At 36.2% G+C, this 24,162-nt stretch overlaps 1 protein-coding gene across 6 annotated transcripts in view; it reads left to right on the top strand.

The window, feature by feature from the left end:
• LOC134540706 (la-related protein 4-like) overlaps positions 1-24,162 on the top strand; it is a 234,115-nt gene that overhangs the window by 113,191 nt on the left and 96,762 nt on the right. For all 6 annotated transcript variants that reach the window (XM_063383591.1, XM_063383587.1, XM_063383589.1 and 3 more), the window contains 2 exons: positions 2,828-2,989; positions 5,042-5,178. In XM_063383591.1, the coding sequence (XP_063239661.1) occupies positions 2,828-2,989; positions 5,042-5,178 (299 nt within the window). The remainder of the gene's footprint in view (positions 1-2,827; positions 2,990-5,041; positions 5,179-24,162) is intronic.

The raw sequence follows: 24,162 nt of genomic DNA, 5'->3' as shown, positions 1-24,162 counted from the left end.
CATCATTAACTAGCTACTTTTTATGTTGTGTGCTCTTTTCCGCATCTCGTCAGTGGGCTTGAAAGCCAGACCTGCAGATGTTCTCATTCTGCAATGCAACAGCGCATTTAACATTGGTGATTCCATTGACGATCTGTGAACAGTTTTGACCATCTTGAGATTGCTGAAAAAACCCTTTCCACAGCAGATTTTCTCCACTCAAAGCCATTACTTTGTACAGATGAGTTTCAACAATCTCAGATGGAAAGAACCTTGCTAACACTAAAACCTGCCTAGTGACTGTAACATCAGTTGATTCATCAATCATCAGTGTGAAAAATTGTGTTTTCATTGCATAGGTAACATAATCTGCAGCTGATGTACCCAAAGATTGAATAATTATCTGGCTAGTTTTAGTGCGAGGACAAGGAAAGTTTCTTGCAATTTCACTATCTGGAAACATTTGCGGGACAAGTTTCGTGAAATTATCACCGAGTTTAACAGATAAATTGTTTTCACAAACGAAGTTCGCCCATAACAGTTCCGCATCAATTATTTTGTTTGGTTTGGTTACAAAACTCGTCAAAGAACAACTCTGATCAGCAGCTCATTGGTTTTTCGCATGAACGTACGTCAAGCCGCCCTTTGTCACGTTCAGTTCCGAGTTGCAAGTCGAACAAACGGCGGAAAATTCCGTTTTGCCACGCCTCAACCATTTCAATTCTTGCTCCCATTCTTTACGTAAACGCTTTTTATAAAGTGACCTGTCCGGCGAAGCCTTTCGTTTTTTCTCCATCACAATCAGCTAAGACCAAAACTACTACTTATATCGTTATATCACGTAAGAAGTTTGTAAACAAACGCCGCACCTAAAACATTGCAACAGCAAAAAATACAAGTGTTTACTGACGCCATGACACTTCTTAGCGTTTAACTCAACAAACAAAAAACATTTCCCCAAAACCATAGATATTGTACTTCATGAAACGCTATTTGGGAGTAAATGTTTTTGGTTTGTGGTTAAACGATTGGAAGTTCCATGGCGCTACACGTATTGTGAGTGTTTGCTTTACTGTTTGTATGGTTTGACAACTTCAAATAGGTACCTAGTTGAATGTAAATATTTACACGAACGAAATTCAAAAATGAAAATATCGGCGAAGCGTCGTAAATATCCGTGAATGTCGCCGTTTATCCGTTAGTCCGTTTTAAGCTTCAAATATCCGTGAAAACGGATAAAATCCGTAAAAACGGCAGGCCTGCTATAAAGTATGTATGTATATTACTCATAGAACTTTCATGGTTATTCTAACGTTAGCAATTAGCGTATATGCAGGCATATCACTCAAGAGTAAAGTTATAATAGGTAGTGAAGAGTGATTGTGACTTAAATTAAATAATGCGTTGGTACTATATATCTTGTAATTACAAATCAGATAGTGTGTAATATTTTTAATTAAAAAACTTAACAACTGTTTTGAATTTTAACAGGATGTCTACATTGTAAGAAGTTGGGGAAAATCATGGAAAAGTCGGGAGGTTTGGCAATAAAAGAGAAACACAACTACCTCAATGTTAGTTGCCTCTTTGCTTTGTGTTATATTGTGATCAGGCTTGCGTCCAGTAGTGGTGCTCTCCTCCCCCCCCCCCCCCCTTTGTCAAGTCATTTTGCACATACAAAATTTTTACTCAAATATTTTTCCTTTATTAAATGCCAATTGAAGGACATATCTACACATCACTACAGCTAGTGCTAGTGTTTTGCTTGTTTTTCCTCTGGATTTTCTCCCATTTATTTGTTGGTCTCTAGCTTTTCATTCAAGATGACTTAATGAAAACCAGCCATGCAGATTGCTTTTATTTACATATTCTGGTTACAATTTGTACATTAATTGCAATTAATTAGAAAAAAATCTAGAAAAAACTAATCAAAAAATTGATTTAACTATAGATAATGTAATTAGCATCTTCTGTTTGTATTCACATATTTTAGTATGAGGCGATCCCCTCCGGGCTTGTGTCCTTGGGTTGCCGTTACTGAGGGGGGATGGGATGGGCCCAGTCTTGTTCGTCTTCGTCGCCCCCAAGGAGGCCCCGAGAAGCCAACAAATCAAAACACTCCAGTTGCATAGTGTCCATCTGGGAAAAGGAAAGATGTGGAATAGTCTGGTGATTAAGAATTCCTGAAATAATTTGGGGGATATTCGGTGTTTTTAAATTAATTTTTTTTTTACAAAAGGCTCAGCCTATATCACTCACCCATTTACTGTGCCGTGAGCAGTCGCTTATTTCATAGCGATGTGAGGCTGAATCCCGTCTGTGGGATGCCTCAAGAGTGTGATGTAAGACTCGGCACTTTCTGTTTAGTTCCAAATATCATCACATACTAGATTCTGTCGAGTGTGTTGTGACCATGGAAGCGTTGGGAAGCCGTGGTCTCCATTAACTGAGGTTCCATATCATTCCAGCAGACCCTAAAGTGCCATCACCAGCAATAACTATTGAAACAAACTATCTGACTCTTGTCGAAAGCGTAGAGAAAACTAATCTCGGAGATGCCTTATACTGATGCGGCAGATCGTGGAGTGATGCTCTGAAAAACCATTGCCCCAAAAAAATACCACTAGGCCAACTGACAAACCAAGAATATTTTTTCTGTTATATTTGTTTTATCTGAGATTTTGCTTATCCAGTGTTTCTGTGAACCACGTTAATACTGTTAATGAAGAGATTTCTGTAGTGTGTTTTGTTTTGGTCAACGATGAAAGCCGTGGAAAGGTGGGGGTGGGGGTCTGTCGGACAGCTTGCCGAGTGTGCTCACGGGCGCCGGGCCTGTCGCCTGTTGCAGCTTGCTGAATGGCGTAGCAGAACCGCTGGAGCCATACACGGACGTGGGCTCCCTTCCAGGGGGAATGCCCTCTGACCCACAGACGCCTGGGACAGATTCGGGCATCCCCCTGGATCAGCTGAAGCAAATGTTGTCCTCGCAGCTAGAGTACTACTTCTCCAGGTGGGCCCGGTTGCTGGCACTTCCGCGGTAGCTCTCGTGGCGGACAGTTGCTCACGATTTTCGTTTGAATTAATTGGACGGACTCCGGGTAAAAGGTAACAAGTCAAGAATTCACTTTTTGCAGTAGAAACAAAAAACTCTTAGATAAAAATTTAATTTAAATACTTAAATATTTCTTGCATTATTCTTTTATTTACCAACATATTTACCAACATAGTTGCCAATGATTAAAAATGCATTACATATTCTAAGTATACTTTGTGACTTATTGCTGGAATAAACAAAATATCACCAAAATGTGACTTGTTACCATTTACCCGGAGACCGTCCAATTGTTCATACAAAATAAAGAATTCAGCTGATGATATGATCACATATCTTGATAATCTCATAGTAATGTGTGTCATGATAATAATCAGTGACTTTGATACTGAAAAACGTGAACTGTTAAAAACACATTGTGCTTGTACAAAAATTTTTTTGTAAATATTCATATTGTTTTATAAACAGTAATTGCTAGATGTTGCTGCAGATGCTGAATGTTTGTCAAAGGTAAGTCTTTCACGAGGTTGAAATAAAACTGTGCCTTAAATCAACTCTTTCTTCATGGGTGAGGGATTTGATTCTTAAAACGATTAGTTTCTTAATGAAAGGTTCGCTGCGTCTGGTGCAGGAAATGTTCGCTCGTTTTTGTAAGTTAAAATTGCTGAAAATTCATGCAGTGTTTTGCATCTGCAACAGGGGGGAGTTGTGAATTAAGTTTTGTGCATTTCCATGGAATATCAGCAGCAGCTGCTGTATACAAGCTCGGACGAGGGTTGTGTTTGAAATATTTATTGGAGTCTGCGCCCAACTTTGTCTTGTCGTGAAGGGCAGGCGTTTAATGTAGGTTTCATGTTAGTCCTTGGAAAAATAACCCCCACAGTTTTAAAATTATGATACTTGGTTCAAACTTTGATATAATGTGTAGGTATTTATGCAGTTTGTACTCAACATTGTATTTGAAATTACTTTAAAATATGATAGTGATAAAATCAAATGGCATTTGCTTGCTTCCCCTATTAATTCACAATGAGAAAATCGAAGAAGTTGCTTGTATTCACTTTTGCAATTCAGTAGACATTCAATGTCATTTATCCTGGTTCTGGTATTTTTTCATTGAAGTTTTCCTCTGTAAATAAAGCGTTTGTCAATTGGAAATATAATTTTAAACTTCAGTAGCCTCAGTTTGATAAAAAAAATATATTAAGGGGGTTTGTAAATATGTTTGTCCCAAAATATTAATTTAGTCCATTAAAATGTTTAATCAGTAAAATGTCATTACAGATGTATTTTTTTGGGTTAATGTGTATATAACTTAGAAAGAAAATTTGTCTTGGCATGTTTGTTTTTTACAATCTTTGATCAGATAGTTATCTGATAATTGTGTTCACAGTAATTTTCAGTGGTATGGCAATTTTGTTTGACATTCGTTTTCTTAAAAAGAAAAACTGATTTTTATTGGGAAACAGCATTTAACAAATTGAGTAGATGCATGGAATGAAAAAAATTATACTTTGAACAACCTTTACTATTAATTTGATAAATGTGCACTTATATAGAGGCCAGGAAAGGAGCTAAATTAATTATATAATAATTTTGTGAATATTTCATTTTGGTCCTTAATTGTGATGTCATTTTACCATTGTGTTTAAGTTTCCTGAGAATTGAGTATGTTCAATAGTTCTGATCATATATATGAAACTATTTTAAGCTTAAAGCCATTATTGTTATAAATTTTTTGTATTTGTAGAGTTCAAAAGAAATAATTTATTACTTCATTTGACTGAGGTCAAAGCAAAAAATATATATATTAACATGAGCTAAATAAATTTGGCTTGCTGATAAGTCCTTAACCTAGCACTATTTGATCTATAACCACATACTGCAACACAATATCAATACTGAAAATTTATGGTTATTGTAAAAACTAACTAAATAGTGTGTATTGGTTCTCTTTAAACTATTTACAATCTTAAGGTCCGCTGCCTAATTGTGGATATTAATTTTCAGGGAAAATTTGGCCAACGATGCATACTTACTTTCTCAAATGGACAATGACCAATATGTACCAATATGGACAGTTGCCAATTTTAACCAAGTGAAGAAACTAACTAAAGATATTAAGTTAATAACTGAAGTATTAAGAGGTAAGCAATTCTGTTTTGCTTCTTTTGTTTACTTTTAATTTGTAACTTATGGTTTGTCTGCTTAGTTGTTAGTTGTTTGCATGTTATGTACAATTTGGTTAAGCTTTGAACATCTATTTAAATTTTTATCTAGTTAAAATATGTAATCCTGACATTTTTGAAGGTCAAACAAATAGGAAAACTCTCTTTGTAGGCTACCCTGATGTTATTTTAATCAAATTTAAAATTACTTTTTTTAGGATTACAGTACATCAATATATGTTATAAAACGTGTTATTTTATTTTTTTTGTTTCTTGAGTTCCTTAACAATTTAGAACAGCAGTGTTCTGACACTCTTGTCCTCACTTATATTCCTGTTCCTTTTTCTTCTCTTTCTTTCTCCTATTTATGATTACTCAGTATTAGGTTAACTCGCATTCTGTATATACTGGACAAAGTATGGGAAATGAGACTGGGTGTTACAGTTCGTTTAATGAAATAAAAAAATTTCCTTTCCTTTTCATTTGAAAGTTTTTTTGTCCGAAAGACGAAAAAATCACATCCAATCACTTTCAATGTTTTGCTCACGCATTCCACTCGTACATCCGCCTGTCGAGAATTGCTCGCAGCTCAGGCGATGAGAATTAACGAAAACAAACGTAGCTTAAGTCCTTCAGTAACATCTTACTGTAAGTACATGAAATCAGTGCGGCCTCAAACCTGGCCGCACCTGGCGAAACACAAGTAGTCACCACGAGCCAAAATGCCGACGAAGGTGGTCACAATTTCTAATTACAATGGCTGAATGAAAATAAAAATGTTAGGTTAATTTAAAACTCGACATGGCTCTGACCACCAGCGTTAAATTTTCTATCCCGCAATTCTCCTACATATTTTGTGAGAAGCCACCGAACGCGCCCTTCTGGTGCAGCGATTGACAGACTGGTGAGAACATGGCACTGTGTCCTTCACACAGGGAGGGCAGTCACATGACCTCACCGACCAATCTCACACCCGCTTCATTCACACTACACATCACAAGCCAATAGGAATACAGAACATATACACTGAAAACCATTTTCATACACAGAGCCAGGGACTTTACATTCTCTCTCTCCCACATGGTGAGACAGTAGTTATCACTTAGTTCCCACGACCAGTGGGGAATCCCAGCTTTTGTCTCTGTTACTGGGGAATCACTGTTTCGTTCTCCCTCGCACTTACAGGCCTCTTATGCCACTCTCTAATACATCCCACACCAAATCCATTGTTCTAGAACCTTATGTACCAGCAATCATAATACAAATTACTTTACAAAATTAAACTTATTTAGAAAAACCTGAAAAAGTAGGCCAAAACTGGCAAAAATCCAGCACAACGGCTTATTTGTGAATAATTACATAAAAAATAATGATTTAAAATGTCTGTAAAAATATATCGTACATTCTTAAAACACACAGCACGTGCAAATATCGACCCTTAAATACATAAAAAGAGTAACATATCATTAGAAAAGCTTTTCAAGAACTGTAAATATCAGTCAAACCTTATTTATAACTTATATAAATATCCATAACGTCTGATTATACTATTTCAGAACATATACACCGCTCAAAAAACATTGACTTATTAATACTTACATATACAAAAAAGAGTTCAAGAGAAATTGATTTAGCTGGGAGGGCAGGGTTCTTGCAATGTTACATGGGCTATTAACAGGTTGTGAAACTGGAAAAAAGGTAGTGAACTACTACTTCCAAGGGAATGAGGTTGTTAGGTAAAAGTTTGTGATTACGAATATTTTCCCCAAGGTTAGTAGAGAGAGGTTGTCTCGATCCCATAAGAACAATGTAGACAGCCCGACACTCCGCTCTGACGTCATCTGCAGCCCCGCCGTTCCCAGCCGCAATACTACACCTGCTGACTGACGGCTTTCTCTTATCAGCTCGGCTCGTTTCACATGTCTGATACGCAATACTTATATATGCTTAGTACATTACTGTTAATTATAATCGTTTTGATATGCTTTTCAAATGACAAAATGCTGTGACTGAAAACAAGGATGAATTATTATTTCAACATATTTTTAAGTGTCAGTAAAACTTTTCAAAATATCAATGATGAATCCATGAATTTTTAAAAATTAATATAATTAACATGTAACTAGTAAACAAAATGGTTTATTTGTATTTATTTCTCAGCAAGATTATAATGTTTAAAATAATTGCATATCAATTTCTTAGTGTTTAATAAAAGTAGCCATAGCTCATTAAAACGTTTTGGGAATGTTTACAATATAAATCAACTGAGGTTAGATTTAAAAATAAATTTCTAACATGAATAGAGCAGTTTTTCGTGTAATCGTTTCATCCTGTTTTGCATCATACTGGAGCGTTTTCTTCACTTTTACTTCGTCAAATGAAAGAACAATGCGTTCGAAGTCTAGCAACGAAGAACGTGCTACATTCAAAAATTCAAATATGTTTACTAGGATACCTTTTCTCATGTCAAATGAATATGCCCATCGTTGAAGAGTTGAAAGTCCAAGTAATGGGAAGTTAAGTTTCTGTTTTAAAAATAAATAACATCGCTTACTGAAATAATGCAAAGTGAAAGCGAGAGCTATTTCCTCATTGGTCCAGTTTACTCTTTTTTTCAACGAAAGTAATGTCAATTTGATTTTTTGAAAAAAAAAAAAAAAAAAAACTTGAAAGAATATTCCGCATGCGGAACTCTAACGAAGAACGTTTTTTTGTTTGTTTTTAAGATTTACGTTTTCTTTTTTGAGTTTTTTCATGAATTCCAAATTTAAAACTGACTTTCTTTCGGCAAGAAACAAATTTTCTTTAAGAATTTGGATTTACTTCCTAAGCATTTCAACCGAGTCATTGTTAGAACAAGACTTTGAATGCTTTAACTGACTACAAGAACAGGTTTATTCCTCACTTACATTTTCATTTGAATCTACGATTAATTTACATAACATTTTTTTTTTCCCCTGCATTTAACTCGGTCTTCTCGGCGCACACGACTTTCAGGGGCGTAGCCAAGGGGGGGTTTTAGGGGTTCAACACACACACCCCCCCCCCCCCTTAGCACCAAATCTTTGATTAATTTCTTATTCATCACTCAAACAAATTTCACATTAAAATTAATAAAAATTTTATCATTACAATATTTAAATTTAAGTACCGAAAACTACTAAAATAGCACTATTTTATACCTTAAAATCCAATTTTCCCGGGGGAGGACCCCCGGACCCCCCGCTTTAATACGGGGGGGGGGGGGGGGCGCCATGCTTCTTAACACTCCCCATACACAAATCCTGGCTACGCCACTGACGACTTTCCAATGTTTCTACATGTGTTGTAATTCCAAGTTTTAATGAAGGTACAGCATTTGGTTTAAGACGTCTTTTAGCGCATGCATTTAACAACTCAGCTGTCAAGTCGCGCTCGTAATCATCATCTGTAAAGTGATCTGAACATATATTATGTAAGTTGTTTTTGGATTCCACTCACCATCAGTCTGCATTTCTGAACCCACACTTTCAACAGATGATCATCACATGGGAATCGATGATATTTTATATGATTTGTTTCAGGTAAAGATTTTGTTTTCACAAACTATTTGTACACACAGCCACTGTACACCGCGTACCTGGCATTTTATGTTTAAATACAACTTGTTAACAGCGTTTAGTCTAACAAAACAAATTCACTTTAAATTCGTGTTCTTAACGTTTTGCCTGCTAGTTATAATTAACGAAGCACCCGTGCACTTATGATATAAGCAACACCAACATTTTATAACACACGCACTCTCAATTAAACTCCTAACAACAATAACTCCCCCTGCATTACGCTGTATATTGACACGTTATTACGAGCAGATGTGCTTGTAAACTAAGTAACTGATAGGAGCGGACGGGCTGGCAAGCCGAGCCGGGGCTGCAAGTGACGCGATGCGCAGAACGATGCGCAAGCGATCAAGGCAACCTCTCTCTAATAACCTTGTATTTTCCCAGGGTCCTTACAGTCACTGGACAAGCTGCGGAATATATTTGGTGCCGAAATCAACAAGCAAAATTAATTTTCAGTGCTTATACCTATCATAAAACCTATTGCGAAAAAAAAAATTTGTGACATTTGAGAGGCCCGTCTACCTGGGCACACATACATTGTGCAGAGCTTCAAAAGAAACCACTCAGTTTGAAAACTGCTTCGGGATATCGAGAGTGGTGTCTATTTGCGAAAAAGTGATTTAAGAACACCCTTATGGCGGACTGGTAGTATGTTATTTTTAAAATGTATTCTTAGGAGAGTGAAAAGGCCTGAATCACATGTTTTCGGAGTTATTTTTAGACATGGAACAACCGGTACAGATTCTGGTAAGCATCTTAAGGACCTAGCATTACACCTTTATCTTTCTCTTCACCATGGTCACCGCTCAAATGTACAGTTGCCATATGCATGTACGCCAGTTTGGAGGAGATACAGTGCTAGAAGCACTGGCGAATGTCACTTATCATCCTGCCTCAATAACATAAATGCACACCTGACTAGACGGGGCCCCTTAAATTCAATTGTGTGGCATGGATGTTACAGCCAAGAGTCTAGCCTCCTTCGTAGGCAACATAAAACTTTTTTTTTTTTTCAAGAAGTGTCATCCATTTTCAGTTTATTTTATAAGAAACTGAATTTACAGTTGAGCAATGTCGATAGCTAAGTAACCAGTGTTATTTTACAGTTTAAGTAACTGTCAATTATAAAAGGGTTCTCTCTCCCCCCCCCCCCCCCCCCTAAAAGTGTGCGGGTTTTTTTCCCCCTACATGATGGTGAAGCAATTGTCCCTGTGTTCTTTGCACATGTCATGTTGGTGTGCAAGGGTCAAAAGGGACAGACAGCATTGACAGTTCTGCTGAACATGAGGCCATTGTGGCTATCGTGGCTACTGGTCGTTTGGCAACTGTAACAAATATAAAAACTTACTTGAATTATGTCCTTTGGTGTTTAGTTTACAGGAATGGGTCAATTCAATTGTATATTCATTTTAAATTACTAATGTAACATAAGCAGTTAATTGTCAATTCAGGCCACCAGTAACTGCACAGTTACATAATATTAATTGGTGTTACATCATCTAGATTATTAAAACCTTATTTTAAATTTACATTCCGTTCATTAATCATAATATTTAAAATACTGAAATAATTGAGTAGCTGTTGTTAAATCAGTTTTTTTATTATTATTTTAGTAATGAGTCAAAAGCCCATTTTCTCAAATCATGTCTCTATTTCAAATCTCTAACTTAAAGCTAAGTGTTCCGGGTTGACAGAAAACTTTCAATTTTACTCCAAAATTGGTGGGAAATAGTAGCTCCTGGTACATTTGTGCTTAGGCAGCTATCTTGATATTTACTGCTTTTTTACAGATAAACACAAAGCTTGGAGAAAGATTTGGCCACAACCAAACAGCTCTGCACAAACAAGAAGTTTGAAATATTTAAACAAATAAGTCTTTTGAGGTCACTAACACTCGCTATGCATAGAGATGAAAATTAAACTTGAGTACAAGAATAACAGTTAGTTGTAATGCTGCTGCATGGTATAAAAAAACTGTACTATGTTAATATGGCTAAAGCTTATGAAGGAAAGAGTTAACGATTTATTGAATTTGTCATATTTATTTGTTGCATTGTGTTTAACGTTAGATAAGTGCTGTTGCCATTGTGCACACATGGAACTAAAAATTACTTTACATGAAAAAATGTGAAGCTTTGGATTAAAAAAATGTGCTGCTTGAATTCACCCCATAAATTATTGGCATCACTACTTCAAAACCACGCAAATCGAACAGCATTACGTCAAGGTTTGAGTGTACTAGAGATATTTTACTTGCGGTTTAATAATCACTGTAAATACCATACTTACCTAGATAGGCCTCGACTACTAAAATATAAATATATATCCATATATAGAATAAGTTCCCCCCCCCCCCTTTTTTTTTCCCCCCAAATAAGTAACTTTTAAAAACACAACTCACAATCATATTTGGAGTCAGACCCGTATCAAGCCTCTGCGAGGCCCCTTTCGCAGGAGTGAACATACCCCAAGCAAAAAACAGGGGGTTCGGGGTCCTTCCCGAAAAAATTTGTATTACAAGGTGCAAAATTGTGCTATTATAGGTGTTTTTTAAAACCAAAATATTGAATATACAATTGGAAGAATTGCAATATTTTCTGCTGTTAATTTTTATACAAATAAATAATAATTTGTATTACATTAACTTAAGTTCAGTTCCTGTGATACAAAAAAAACAACACAATTCCAAAGGTTTTTCAATAAAATTTACGTTTTACATTGAAAAATTATACACTGTCTTTCACTACATATTTATTTATTTTATTTAGACTTATACTTAACAGAACTAAGTATTATTAATGTTTATATCAGATGACATCAAAACATGCAGTAAGAATTAACCTATAATTGTTTTTAAATTATTCAAGCTGCGACTGATTAATTTCTGAGGTTATATTGAAATTAATTAATGGTATTTACTACTGTAAGCTGTAACAATACCAATTTTTATTTCAATAATGCAAAAAAGTGTTAATGAAAGAGTGAACTTCAAAATCAAGTATAACTTCCCCTTTAAGCACTAGCACCAAAGTCTACTTCAAAGTTTTCAACCTCTTGCACATAATGTCTATGCCTATCAATAATCTAAATAGGCTTCTTTCTACATTTTTTTGAGGCAAAGTCTTTGATGACATGACTAAAGTCCAGCGTTTTAAGTAGGTCACATTCGATACTGAGAATCCTCAAACTGTTTAATCTTTCTTGTTGCATAGCACTTCTTTTTATATTTTTAATAATCTTCATTTTTGAAAAAGATCGTTCAACCGAAGCATTTGACACCCTCACTGATAAGAATATTATCACAGAAATTTCCACATTTGGAAATGCTGGTGGAAACAATCCATTTACATACAGATGATGATAGATGGCTTGTAAATTCAACTTATTTGTAGGAGTAGATCGACACCCAACATCATCACCTCCTTCCAAATTTTTTTCGTACATTACAATATTTCTTTCCCCTTCTGCTTCACCAGAGTTTGCACAATCGGAACCATTATAAAGGTGTACAAGCTGCAAAATGTCTTTATTTTCTGTAAGATAACTTTTTAAGTGTAGGCATTCTTCAACAAGCTCCGACTTGTTTACATCTTGTTTGTATACAAAAGCAAAATAGTCGCAACAAATTTTCAGTTTGTCTTCTTGATGATCAATTAAATCCTCCAGAAATCCGAATATCTTCATAACTCTTCTGTATGCTTCTGTGCGTATATTTAGATTCAATACCAATGAGTCTATGATTGGAAGGTAGGTCTCAACTCTAAGTTTATCTCTTCCTTTGAGAATAGTATCTGGGTTGCTGCTGTTGTCGAAAAACGTGAGCCGAGTGCTGCGTCTATTTCTGTCCTCAGAATTCTCACTATTAGTGTTTTCAGTTGATGCCAAAGCGGAACTTTCGTAGCTGTCAAAACTGCCTCTTTTCTGTTCAACATATGATTTTAGAGACTCGGGAACTTTAACAACTACTGATAGAGTAAGAGTAGGTTTTTGCAGGACTGTGTTGACCTTGTTGATTCTTTCCAAGATATCATTCCAAAAGTAAGTGAGAAACACTGTCTCAAATCTTTCCATGCATTTCTTCAAACCCGCAGCTTTTAATTTCGTGTCAGAATACTGCTCGGTGTCATTTCTAATCGCATCCAGTACTGACTCAATCACTTCATATCTTTCGCTCAATGCTAAAACAGCATCTGCCCTAGCTGACCATCTAGTGTTGGAGAGTGGTTTTAGCTTTTTACTTGAATCAGTCATAGCAGATAACAAAATGTTCCATCTGCTAGTTGATGCTGAAAAAAAGTTGTACAGTGATTGAATGAAGTCAAAATATTTTGTCGCATTTTGGTTGCTTTCTGCTGCTACTACACCAACAAGATTCAAAGAGTGGGAAGAACATGGTATACATTCTGCTAGTGGGTTTTCTTGTCTGATTCTTGCTTGCAAACCAGTGTATTTGCACTCATGTTTGATGCATTGTCGTAAGATTGTCCCCGACAATTTTCAAGAAGAATACCACAGTTTCTCAGCAAACCAGTTACTTCTTTGAAGAGTCTTTCGGCTGAATGCCCATTAATGGCAATGAATTTCAAGAACCTTTCAGTTGTTTCACTATTTATTACATACCTAATAATAAACGTAAGTTGATCAGTATGTGCTACATTAGGTGTGGAGTCTACACATATTGAGTAATACTTGGCCTCCTTAACCTCTATAACAATCTGATCAAACACTTTTCTCCCCATCACTTCTATGAATTCATCACATACAAAAGACGACAGGTAAGAAACATTTCCTCGGGCACCTCAGCCTGTATTTCCATATTTCTTTATATGTTCTTTTAAAAATGGATCATATTCACTTATCAACTCAAGTGACCCTAAATAGTTCCCATTATGTGGATTACCAAATTTCTCTTGATCTCTGAATGGTAGACCTCTTTCAGCTAAACACCTTACGACAGAGACAACTCTAACCAAAACATTCTGCCAATATTCACATTTCTTATTAATTTCGATCTGGAGTGCTGTATCAATTCTTCCTACTAATTTGCAGCATCTCAAGTACACTAACATATTATTGCTATGCTCCTTCCCATTTTCGTGGCCAGTTAGAGACTGTGTTACGTTTCCAATCGTTGAAGCCTTCTGAACAGAAGGGACTGGAAGAATTAGAACCAAAAAGTTTACAAACAAAGCAATATACTTGACCAGATGATGGTGAATACAGTAACCATTCACGCCTGATTTTCTCCCCAGTCTGAAGTTCCCGGAAAAACATGGATTGACGCAATGTTCGTGACTCAATTACTTTTTTGCTATCTTGTGAACACTCATATTTACGAACAGAATCAATACAATTGTGGTTGAAATTTTGACAGCATGAAGGGCCTTTCCTTATCAAAAATTCTTGAAGTTCATTTTTTGAACCTCGAAATAACTTCCATTGTTCTACATCTTTACCTGGTTCCATTTCATCACAACTGCGTATTTAATCTTTTTCATGTGAAACTGAATTCTGAAAGTCAGAAATAGTTGCAGGAGAGCTGTCGGGATAAGCTTCTTGAACATTTACGAGTGGGGAGGATGACGATAACGGACCAGGAGATGAAACATTGTGATCAACTGGAACTGAATTCTGAAGGTTATAAATAATTGAAGGAGAGCTGTCGGGATAAGCTTCTTTAACATTTACAATGGAGAGGATGACAGACCAAAAGATGTAGCATTGCGATCAACTGGAAGACGATCTAAAGAACTAGAAGCGAGATCACTAATTAAGCCTAAATTTATTTCAGCACCAGAAACTGTTTGAAAAAATTAATTAACTTTTGGTAAAGATTCTATAAATACAGTAAAACCTTTTTGTTGCGACCCCATTTATTGCGACCACCTCTCTATTACAACCCGATTTCGAGGAACCGTGAAAAAATTGCCGAAAATCCGAAGATAAACAGACAGAAAATAAGTTTCTTGTGGTGAGTAACGTGTTGCTGCGTTTCTCTTGCCGAGTGCTTCCTGTCGACCGCTGTCAGCGCTTAACAACCCCCATTCCACGTCCCTTTGTCGGCAGGGTGCAGATAAAGGTTTTTGTGGCAACGTGTTTACGTTTAGCTTATTGCGAGTGTCTAGTGTGGTACGCAGTTAAGGCAAAGCTACCTGCTGGATTTCTCTTGATTTTGATTACTATCGGTTGACAATACACAGCGACCGACTGGATGCACGCCCGCCTCGACTTGTTTTAACTGCCGCAGCGATGTTTATTTTGACAGCTCAAGCAATTAATTTTTCCCGTGGGTTGATAGAAAAAGGTCGCTTCACCCAGCATAAAAAAAAAGGCTACGCCACTTATTCCCCGCGCAGGAAACACACTGGCTGCCGTCTGTCTACCCCGCATTTATCTTTCTTCTAACATTCCACGTTCTCCTCTCGCGCGAGCAATAACTAGGGCCACGATTATATGGTGAATCGCGAAATCGCGAAATTTTCCGCGAATTTATATGGAAAATGCGAAAAAAGCGATTTTTAAGAAAAACCGCTAAATAACACCGAAATTACACAATACAAGTCTCTTATATTTTAATGTGAAAAGCTTAATAGTCAAGACTTGCCCGGGTCCTGGTTGATAAGCTGGAAAAATTTCCTGCCTTGCATTTCTACATGCTTCCTCTAATCAGCTTTAGGGCGCCGTCTGGTCAGCGTGTGTGTTAGTGAAGCGGGATGATAAGATCGACGCTCAATGGTAGTTCTAGCGCGGTAAACCTCTAAGTGCAAGGCTTCTGAACTGGCGCGCAGTCATCTCGTTCCCGTCAGATAACAGTGAAATTTGAGCGGTGACCATAACATTATATGGCGGAAAAATAAAGATAAAGGTGTAATGCATTTCCCTATGATACTTTCAAGAAATTTGTAACGGGTTTTTTACACCTAAAACTTCGAAAACATGTCTTTTAGCCATTTTATCTCAAAAGAACCATTAACAAATTCTTAAATGCTTTTCGTAAACAGACTCCAGTCGGATATATAGTATAGTTTGGAAATTGCGTAGGTTTTTCGTGGCTGTGCGCGGCACACGACTGTAGTTGCCATGCGTCACGCGCCGAGAATGTTGTCCGGCAGGAAGGGCGAGTATAGTTCATTTGCGGCAAAAATGAATACTTTTACGGCCCTGCTAAATTTTTCCATTAAATAAATTTTGAAGTTTCAGTGATTTTCCTTCAGAAATAATGTTGTGTAACTAACAAACAATTTGTATCAAAACAATTAACGGTAAATGGCTGTCGCGGGGGCCCTTAAAAATTTTTCATTTTACCAGAACTGGACTATACAAACCTGGCTTTAGTCGCACACAGTTTGGTGAAGGTGAGGAAGGATGTTGACAGTTTCACATGCCAAAGGACGTTGAAGTAGGAGGGGGAGAGAGACACGATGGTTTGTATGCCTGGGAGGGATGAACCTTGAAGTCTAGACAAGGGAAGGAGAGGTAAGCCGTATGACGTCATGCATCCGCCGCCTGTGCTGCCGCCAGCCTGTCTAGACGATATTCCCGCGCTCCCACTTACGTTGCACAAGCTACTGCTGCCGTATTTTTAAAGGAAATGTCCCATTATTTTTTTGTTATTCTCACATGAACATTATTGGAAATATTAAAGCCGACACAAAAAATACGCTGTGTGTTAAAGTTAACAGATTTTAATAATCTTTCATTTTGTTTTGTTTTAAATTTTTTTTCTTCTGATTTTCACATTTTGGTCAAAATGTCCAATTTTTTGACGGTTCTCGAGAATGTATTCGTAAAATCACTGCTTCGTTAAATCCGGGGTTCGTGACATCGGGGTTCTAGTGTATTTAACTACGGCAAGCAAGAAATCGTACATGTAATCTAACCAGTAAAAATAAACTGTCTATTGACATATTTTCTTTAGAGGTGGCCTGTAGGGCGACGGACTTGTCATGAAGGTTTAAAGCACAGCCGTCTAGCATTGTGAGTGACAGCATCCTGCCATTGTATGGCTGGTTTCTTAGCGAGTAGCGGTTTGGGAAAAGGGGTTGGGGGGGGGGGTTGAAATCAACTGAAAATTTCGGAAAACATCTATTACGACCCCCCCTCTATTCCGACCCTATTCCTGGGAACCGTGAGGGGTCGTTTCAGAGAGGTTTGACTGTAGTTCACTTCTTTTAGCCTTTTGTCTTTTATGGGCACCACTTTCATAGATACGTTTCATGATTGCTATTAAGGAGCACTTTCAAACTTCTAATAAATTCCCACAGTTACATGGTAGACTGTTCACCTGAAAATAAATTACTTGATTTAATCATACAATCCAAATAAGAAAATTGCAATACATACATATATACACACACATACTAGTATTTGGATCGGAAAACTACATAGGACATTTGCCTATAAACCAATGAATTTTGGAAATAAACGACTGTCAAGTAGCTACATGAAACAATAACACAAGAATAAAAATTTAAAAAATTTGAACAGGCAAACTTAAAACCCAAAACCTTAGATATTCTAGCTGTGAACCTTCACCCTAGCCAACTGTTTTTTATGTTAGACTCCTTCGCGAGGTCGAGACAACACCGATTCTAACAAACCCCTTTTACAACTATTATGTCAAGCCCTGCGACTATGTGACAGCGACAATACAGACTTGTGTCAAGTGGTGACTCCAACGGACGAACACAAATACCCATGCCTTACCCAGGACTCGAAGCCAGAACCGCAACTCGGTCACTATGCCACTACTGAAGGATGTGTAAAACTTTAGAAAAATAAGGAAAATACAAATTTCTTAGAATTACATTTTTAGAAGTTAAGTTTTTATATACTGTTGAGTAATTATATGACTTTGTCTTTTAATTACTAAGTAATTATATGACTGTGTCTTATAATTACTTATATACCCCAATCCCAACAGATAATTAGAACATGTTCTATTATGGTTTCACTTATATTTTCGGGTAAAGAAACTGTAAAACCCAGAAGCCCGTTATACAATGGCTCGGAAGCGAATTCGTATCATAAAAACACATGTGAAAATGTGTTCTAATCCTGTAAATAATATTTGAATCGTAATCACTAGAAATACCACATATTTTCACACACTGCACATTTCTCCTCTCTTTTTTCTGTTTTTTTTCTTCTTTTATATTTCCAATCACTAATGGAGGTGATGTACTGATGTACATAAGAAGCTGACGTAGATTCAGCATGAATTTATAAACTATATACGACAGAAATGTTTGTTTAATGTTAACATGTATGTATAATATTGTAAATGCATAACCTTTTTCATTTCTTTGTAATCCTATATGAAAAATATCCTAAGGATGCAATAAAACAAACAAACTACGTTTTCAGTTCCGCATCCGAGTTATTTTGCTTCTGCGCCATTGTAGAACGATCTTAAAAACTACTACGGAACTGGGCCTCATATGAATAAACAGTAGGCTAAATTTCTCATGCTATTGCTAAGCCCAGTGATAAAAATCACTTACTGTTACTGTACACACATTTTACAAAATGGCAATTTATTTGTAGTAACAACACAGATAACAAACTTTCGCTTACTCTAATAGCCCGGCGCAGGACTGTTTCTTTACGTAGTAGATCGATTCCTCGATAGGTAAAACGCACATTGTTTAAATGTACTGCCAACAGAATGCGCGCAGTGCACCTGCACGCTGACCACCATTCAACAGCTAGCTGCTTGATACGATTCCTTTCGATTGGTTTGCTAGTGTGTAATGTATAAATTATTAAAACGAAAAATATATATGTAAGAAATTATGTATCGTCGACTATTATTTATTCCTCAAGCCGGGACAAGAAATACTTTTCTTGCAATTTTGTATTGCCACACACTTGTCACAGACAGAACAATTGTAGTGTGTGTGTTCTTTGGCGATGGTGATTTATGTGAGGCAGACTGAGGCCCCCTGGGGGGCGAGGCCCGCGGCGGCCGCCGGGTGCGCCTATCGTTAATACGGCACTGCCGCCAATCACAAGGAAGAAACCGCACTGTTTGGAGTGTGTATTAAATGTTCAAGTCTAGGGTAGTTATTGAAACAAAATTATAAAATGCCTTTCATGTTTTCTGTAAAACTATTAGCGTTCTCGGAAAAGATGTTTTCTGCCCCCCCCCCCCCCCTTCTTCTCCCTTCTTTTCCCCTTTATCTGTTTAGTACTCTTTATCTTGCCACTTAAATATTTTGATTATGAATGGATGTGAATTTTAACAATTTTACACTGATGCAAGGGAAAAACATGATGGTGGCTATTGATTTTTTTTTTTTTTACATCAATGAAGCACCATTAAAATCTCTGCCACAAATGACCAAAATCATTGCTATGTCACAAAGGTTATAAACTAAATAATTTGCAATAAAACTAAAGTACATGCAATGTCTTGTTAATTTTTTAAATAACATTTTTATTGCAATATCATGATCGCTCAAAAACAATTTTTTTTACCTCCAGTCACTTTCCGTGACATTTTTCCTTGCTGCAGCATAATTCCCCATTTCCTGATAATTTGTAATGTTTTTTGTTCCACAAACGCATATAACCACAAACTGTCAGTAATCATGTCTTTCACACAGAAATGCACATTCACAACTACATGCAAGATGTTGGTCATTCATTACAGCAAAAGTAGGTTAACTAACCTTGGAGCTTGACAGAACTTGTACTATGCAGCATTGTCAAATTTTGAATAAGTGGCACGCCATGTTTTTTCAGCACATATTTTGTGAAAAAATTGTGCACAGTTTATTTGAGTAAATATTTTAATATTTGGTTGCATTCATTGAACAGTATTTTATTTGTATATCATTTGTAGATGCCTGTAACATGCCTATTAATGCAATGAAAAAAGTTTCAATTTTTTTACTCTCTACAATATCAAATTTTTAAACGTTTGTGCTCATTACACAAGTAACGTGTTTTTACTTCTGCTCCATGACCATGGAGCTATTGTCCCTGTGTTTGCATATCTATTTTGGTGTACAAGGGTCAAAAGGGACATATCACTGTCAGTTCTGTTAAACATGAGGTCATCGTTGCTATCGTGGCTACTGGTCATTTAGCAGCTGTGACAAGTGTCATTTGAGCCTATTTTTGGGGAGGGGGTGGAGGGTTATTTTTTCTCATTCTGATTTTATTTGCATGATTTAACGTGTCCGTGTGCCAATATTTTTAAACATTTTTAAACGTAAACACTCAACTTAGACGTAAATTCATGCACACATGTTTTCAGCAGTTCAAACTCAAAACTATTACCAGTGACTTTAAAAATATTTGCGTGATCAAAAACATCTTTTTAAACACAACAAATATTTTAAGTTATCTCACTACTATTGCAATACTGTTGAATGAATAGCAACTGTGATTGAAAACATTTGCTATTTGAGATACTAAACATGTAATAAACTCTTATTAGTTTTATCTCGCAGACTATGAACAAAACTTAGAAATTTTTTACTACCATCGATAAAAACATGAAACTGTGGTTTCTGGACAAAAAGAGAACTGGGTAGTGATCTACCACTGTGTTTCACACAGTATTATCCAAACTTACTGCATTAATCTAAGACTAGAGGCATACATTTTGTGAATTGCAATACTACATATCATGAAATAACACAGAAATTAACCTCAATTTGCATTTAAAAAAAAAATTGGTTTCACTAATTAAAACCAAAATTAGTCTAAAAACTTATCTGCATTTAATATTACCATGTGCAAAAAAAATTGGAATTGAGGTTCCTATCTACCTGCCTTTGAGGTTTCAAAAACATGTACATTGTTTTATGCAATTTCCAATAAAACTATTAGAGCAACAGCTTTTAAATTTTTTATCCGACAAGTAAAATGAATTCTTTCTGGAAGCATATTTTTACATTTTCTAATTTCGTGATGTAATTTACTAAAATTAATTGCTCAAAACAAGCAATTTGATGCCTGAATTCCCGGTTACTTATCTAAAATTTGTGAAATATGAAACAATAAAACTAAAGACGACATTGTTATGATAAAAATGATAGTATAAAAGTGTAGGGTCACCGCTTTGAATTTTAAAATATTCGTTTACGAAAATTGGATATTTTGGTGTTCTTTGTGTCTGACTCGTGCTGCCTGGCGGGAGAGACGCGTCAAGCTCGAGGCGAGGACTAGAAGGGAGGGGATGGCGTGGTCTGCAGGGCCAGGCGGCGCTGGAGGGGTGGTTCTGACCTTGAACATTGCCGCGAGAGATAACTGTAAGCTGATTCTTCCCTACTCGCAGCAGCAGCTTGTGTTTCCTGCCGTTGTATCCTGTACTTTGATGTTTGAGATACCTCAAACCATTCCGCACACGAGAATGTGGATGTTTTTAGAGGAAAACACTCCTATATAATTATGTAATGTATGACTAGTATTCCACTAAATTGCCATCCAACATAAAGTGAATATAAAGTATATAAACGCATGAGTTAATAGTGATTATATTAAATTGGTTAGAGAACTATAGCAGAAATATTATTAGAAGTAAGTAAAGGCTCCGGTTATTAGTCATCAGTAGAGCCACGGAATTTTCGCGCATTCATTTAGTCGCAAGCTTGAATGCAAACCTCCACACTGTCGCACTGTGTTCATGATTGGACCGCAGTTATCTGGACACGCCCCTCTACGACCGTGAGCCAACGATGTCCAGCTAGGAGATAAGTAAACGAATCAGGTAGTGCCAAATAACAAGGATAAAAATGTTCTCGCTAAGAAATCAACCAATGGGAAAGTAAACATGGGTCGAGCACACCTATAACTTTGAATTCTATACTGAGGCCAGAGGAATCCGCGAAATTTCCGCGACTAGTCATCAGCTTCATATATAAAGATGGAAGCGCATGTAGACAAAATAAAAGCAAAATCGGGCAAATTGTTTATGAGTGCAAGAAGGAAGAAGAGAAAAGGAACAGCCTTGATTGAATATCAAAAACAAAGGTATGTCACATTTTTTTTTGCATGGACTGAAATGGGGAACTAAATTTTTTACCAACCACCCTTTTTTTTTTTTTTTTTTTTTGCTCCTCTTCAAAGTGGGTTAGTAATAATAATTTTTCGTGTTTTCAGAAAATACAACAGACTTCAGGAAAATTCGCAAGACATTCTACCGCAAGCCAGTAGTACAGTGCACAGCGTAACTCATGTTTCGCACTCTGAAGTCGGTACAGTGATTGATACACCTCAATGTTCAGTACATGAAACGTGCGACATAGAGAACTCATGTCACGGCTTGAGCACCGGAGAAGTGTAAATAATAATAGTTTATTTTATTCAGCCATGAAAGATTTTTTCCTAACGTCCCCACTTCTGCGTACTGCAAATCGCTACCAGTACTTACCACCATATTTTTTTTTGCACTACAATGTTTTTAATGTCATGTTGTAAGAACAATTGAGTCTTATTCAAAAGATTAATTTTTAGTAACTTGCACGTTTGGATGATATACGAATGCATACCATGTGTTTCTATATTTTTAATTAATTTTTACTACTTTGTTTCGTAAGTTATTACCGTAGTTTTTGGTTCCATGTTTCTTTCTCAATCCAGCTATTTTGACTTGTGAAAAAAATACAGTAACATGTTCGAAAAAACATTACCACCAATAAGTACAGTATTTTTGCTTGTTACCACTTGCTTCTTGAAAGAAATTTGCTCTCAACGAGTTCTAAATAACTGACGTGATTGGACAATTCCATGGTTACTTCTCTTGAGTTTTTATTTCAGACTAAATTGAACTATTTAAAAATGAACCTTTGAAAAAATTAAAAACACTGCTTGTTACTAGAGTGGATAATGCATTGAATATTAGTAGTATTAAAATATTCGGGGAACAATTTATTATAAAAATTGCCTAACAATTATTATCATGGTAAATTTCTGCCCTTGATATATTATTTGAATAGGTTTTAAATATAAAATAAAATTATTTTTGCTCTAACTCCCATAGTCTGCTAGGTGTGATTAATTGTTTTCCACATTACGTTATTTCACGTAACTGTAAATAGAAGCTAGTTTAACCTACAGTGCTTCACTGTGGCAGAGTGATAAAACATTCTTAACTTTGCAACTTATTTTTAAAATAAGTATTTGTAAATAACATTGAAAACATGTCATATATATATTTTAATTTGTGTTTATATCCGCTGATCTTTCGTTTAGGGTAGGTTTGCAAATTTAGTACGGGAATGTGTAACATTTACAGGAAAATTCCAAAATCGTACACGTTACTTCAGTCAGTAATTCAGTCAGAGAGTGAAAACGGTATTTCCTACTGGAGCAGGCGGGTTGCTGATGTAATTATGGAAGACGAAATGGTCGATGGTGTAGAAGATGAAATGCTTGATGGTGTCGGCATAGGAGCAGTAAATGGAACAGTGCTCGTGGCGATGGAGGTATTTATTATCAGCAACAAAAAAATAACTTGATACGTAGGCTTATAAATCTTTTATAACAAGGCCTTATGAAAATGTTTCTCGTGATATTTTAGGATGAAAATATTAGGTACGTCTCATGTTAGTTCTGTTTTGGATTGGCATTAGTTTTTGTAAGATTTTGTCTCAATGATTATCCCCCATGTGGTGGCGGGGTAGAATCCCACCATAGCCTGGTGGACTTGGTATATTACATATAATTGCCAACCTTTTTTCTTTTTTGTTTTAAAACACATTATTAAGTATTTCTCAAACCAAATAAAAACTGAAGTTGCAAAAATATAAGCTACTGTGCATACAGTCTTTCTACATAATTCGAGTTAGAATGTGGTTTGCTGTAACCTTCTGCAATTAATTTCAGTCACTAAAAAAATTCAATGTTTTTGGACAGCTATTTTATTTTTTAAAGAACTGGAATTATCACTCGTAAATACTTGCAGTGTACCTCCTCTGTTACTCAGGGCCGTTAGTACATCTAAAACCTCTACCGAAATCTGATGTAACCAAAAACCTGAAAGTTTTTTAGTATGCCAGAAATCTATTAAAATGCGCAATTTGTACCTCGTCAAAAACTTCAGGACATAATTCAAAATAAAGTATTTCATAATATTGATGCTATCTATAACATGCTCATAACCTACAATAGAATTCCAGTTCTTATAACAAATATGCTATCTTCTGACATTAAAAAGAAATGAGTGTGCACGTTGTAAAACTATGTAGTCTCGGATTAAACGGGACTTTTTATAGATAAACAATACCCCTTCATCGGTGCTACACCTGATGGCCTCATTGGAAGTAATACAATAGTGGAAACAAAGTGCCCTGAATCTGCATATGGAAAGGATCTAAGAGAAACCATGAAAGAAGGAAAACTGAAGTAC

Source organism: Bacillus rossius, chromosome 17 (genome assembly GCF_032445375.1).
Source record: "Bacillus rossius redtenbacheri isolate Brsri chromosome 17, Brsri_v3, whole genome shotgun sequence".
NCBI classification, from domain to species: domain Eukaryota; kingdom Metazoa; phylum Arthropoda; class Insecta; order Phasmatodea; family Bacillidae; genus Bacillus; species Bacillus rossius.
The sequence above is the reverse complement of the archived record's forward strand: the minus strand, read 5'-3'. Positions and strand labels throughout refer to the sequence as shown.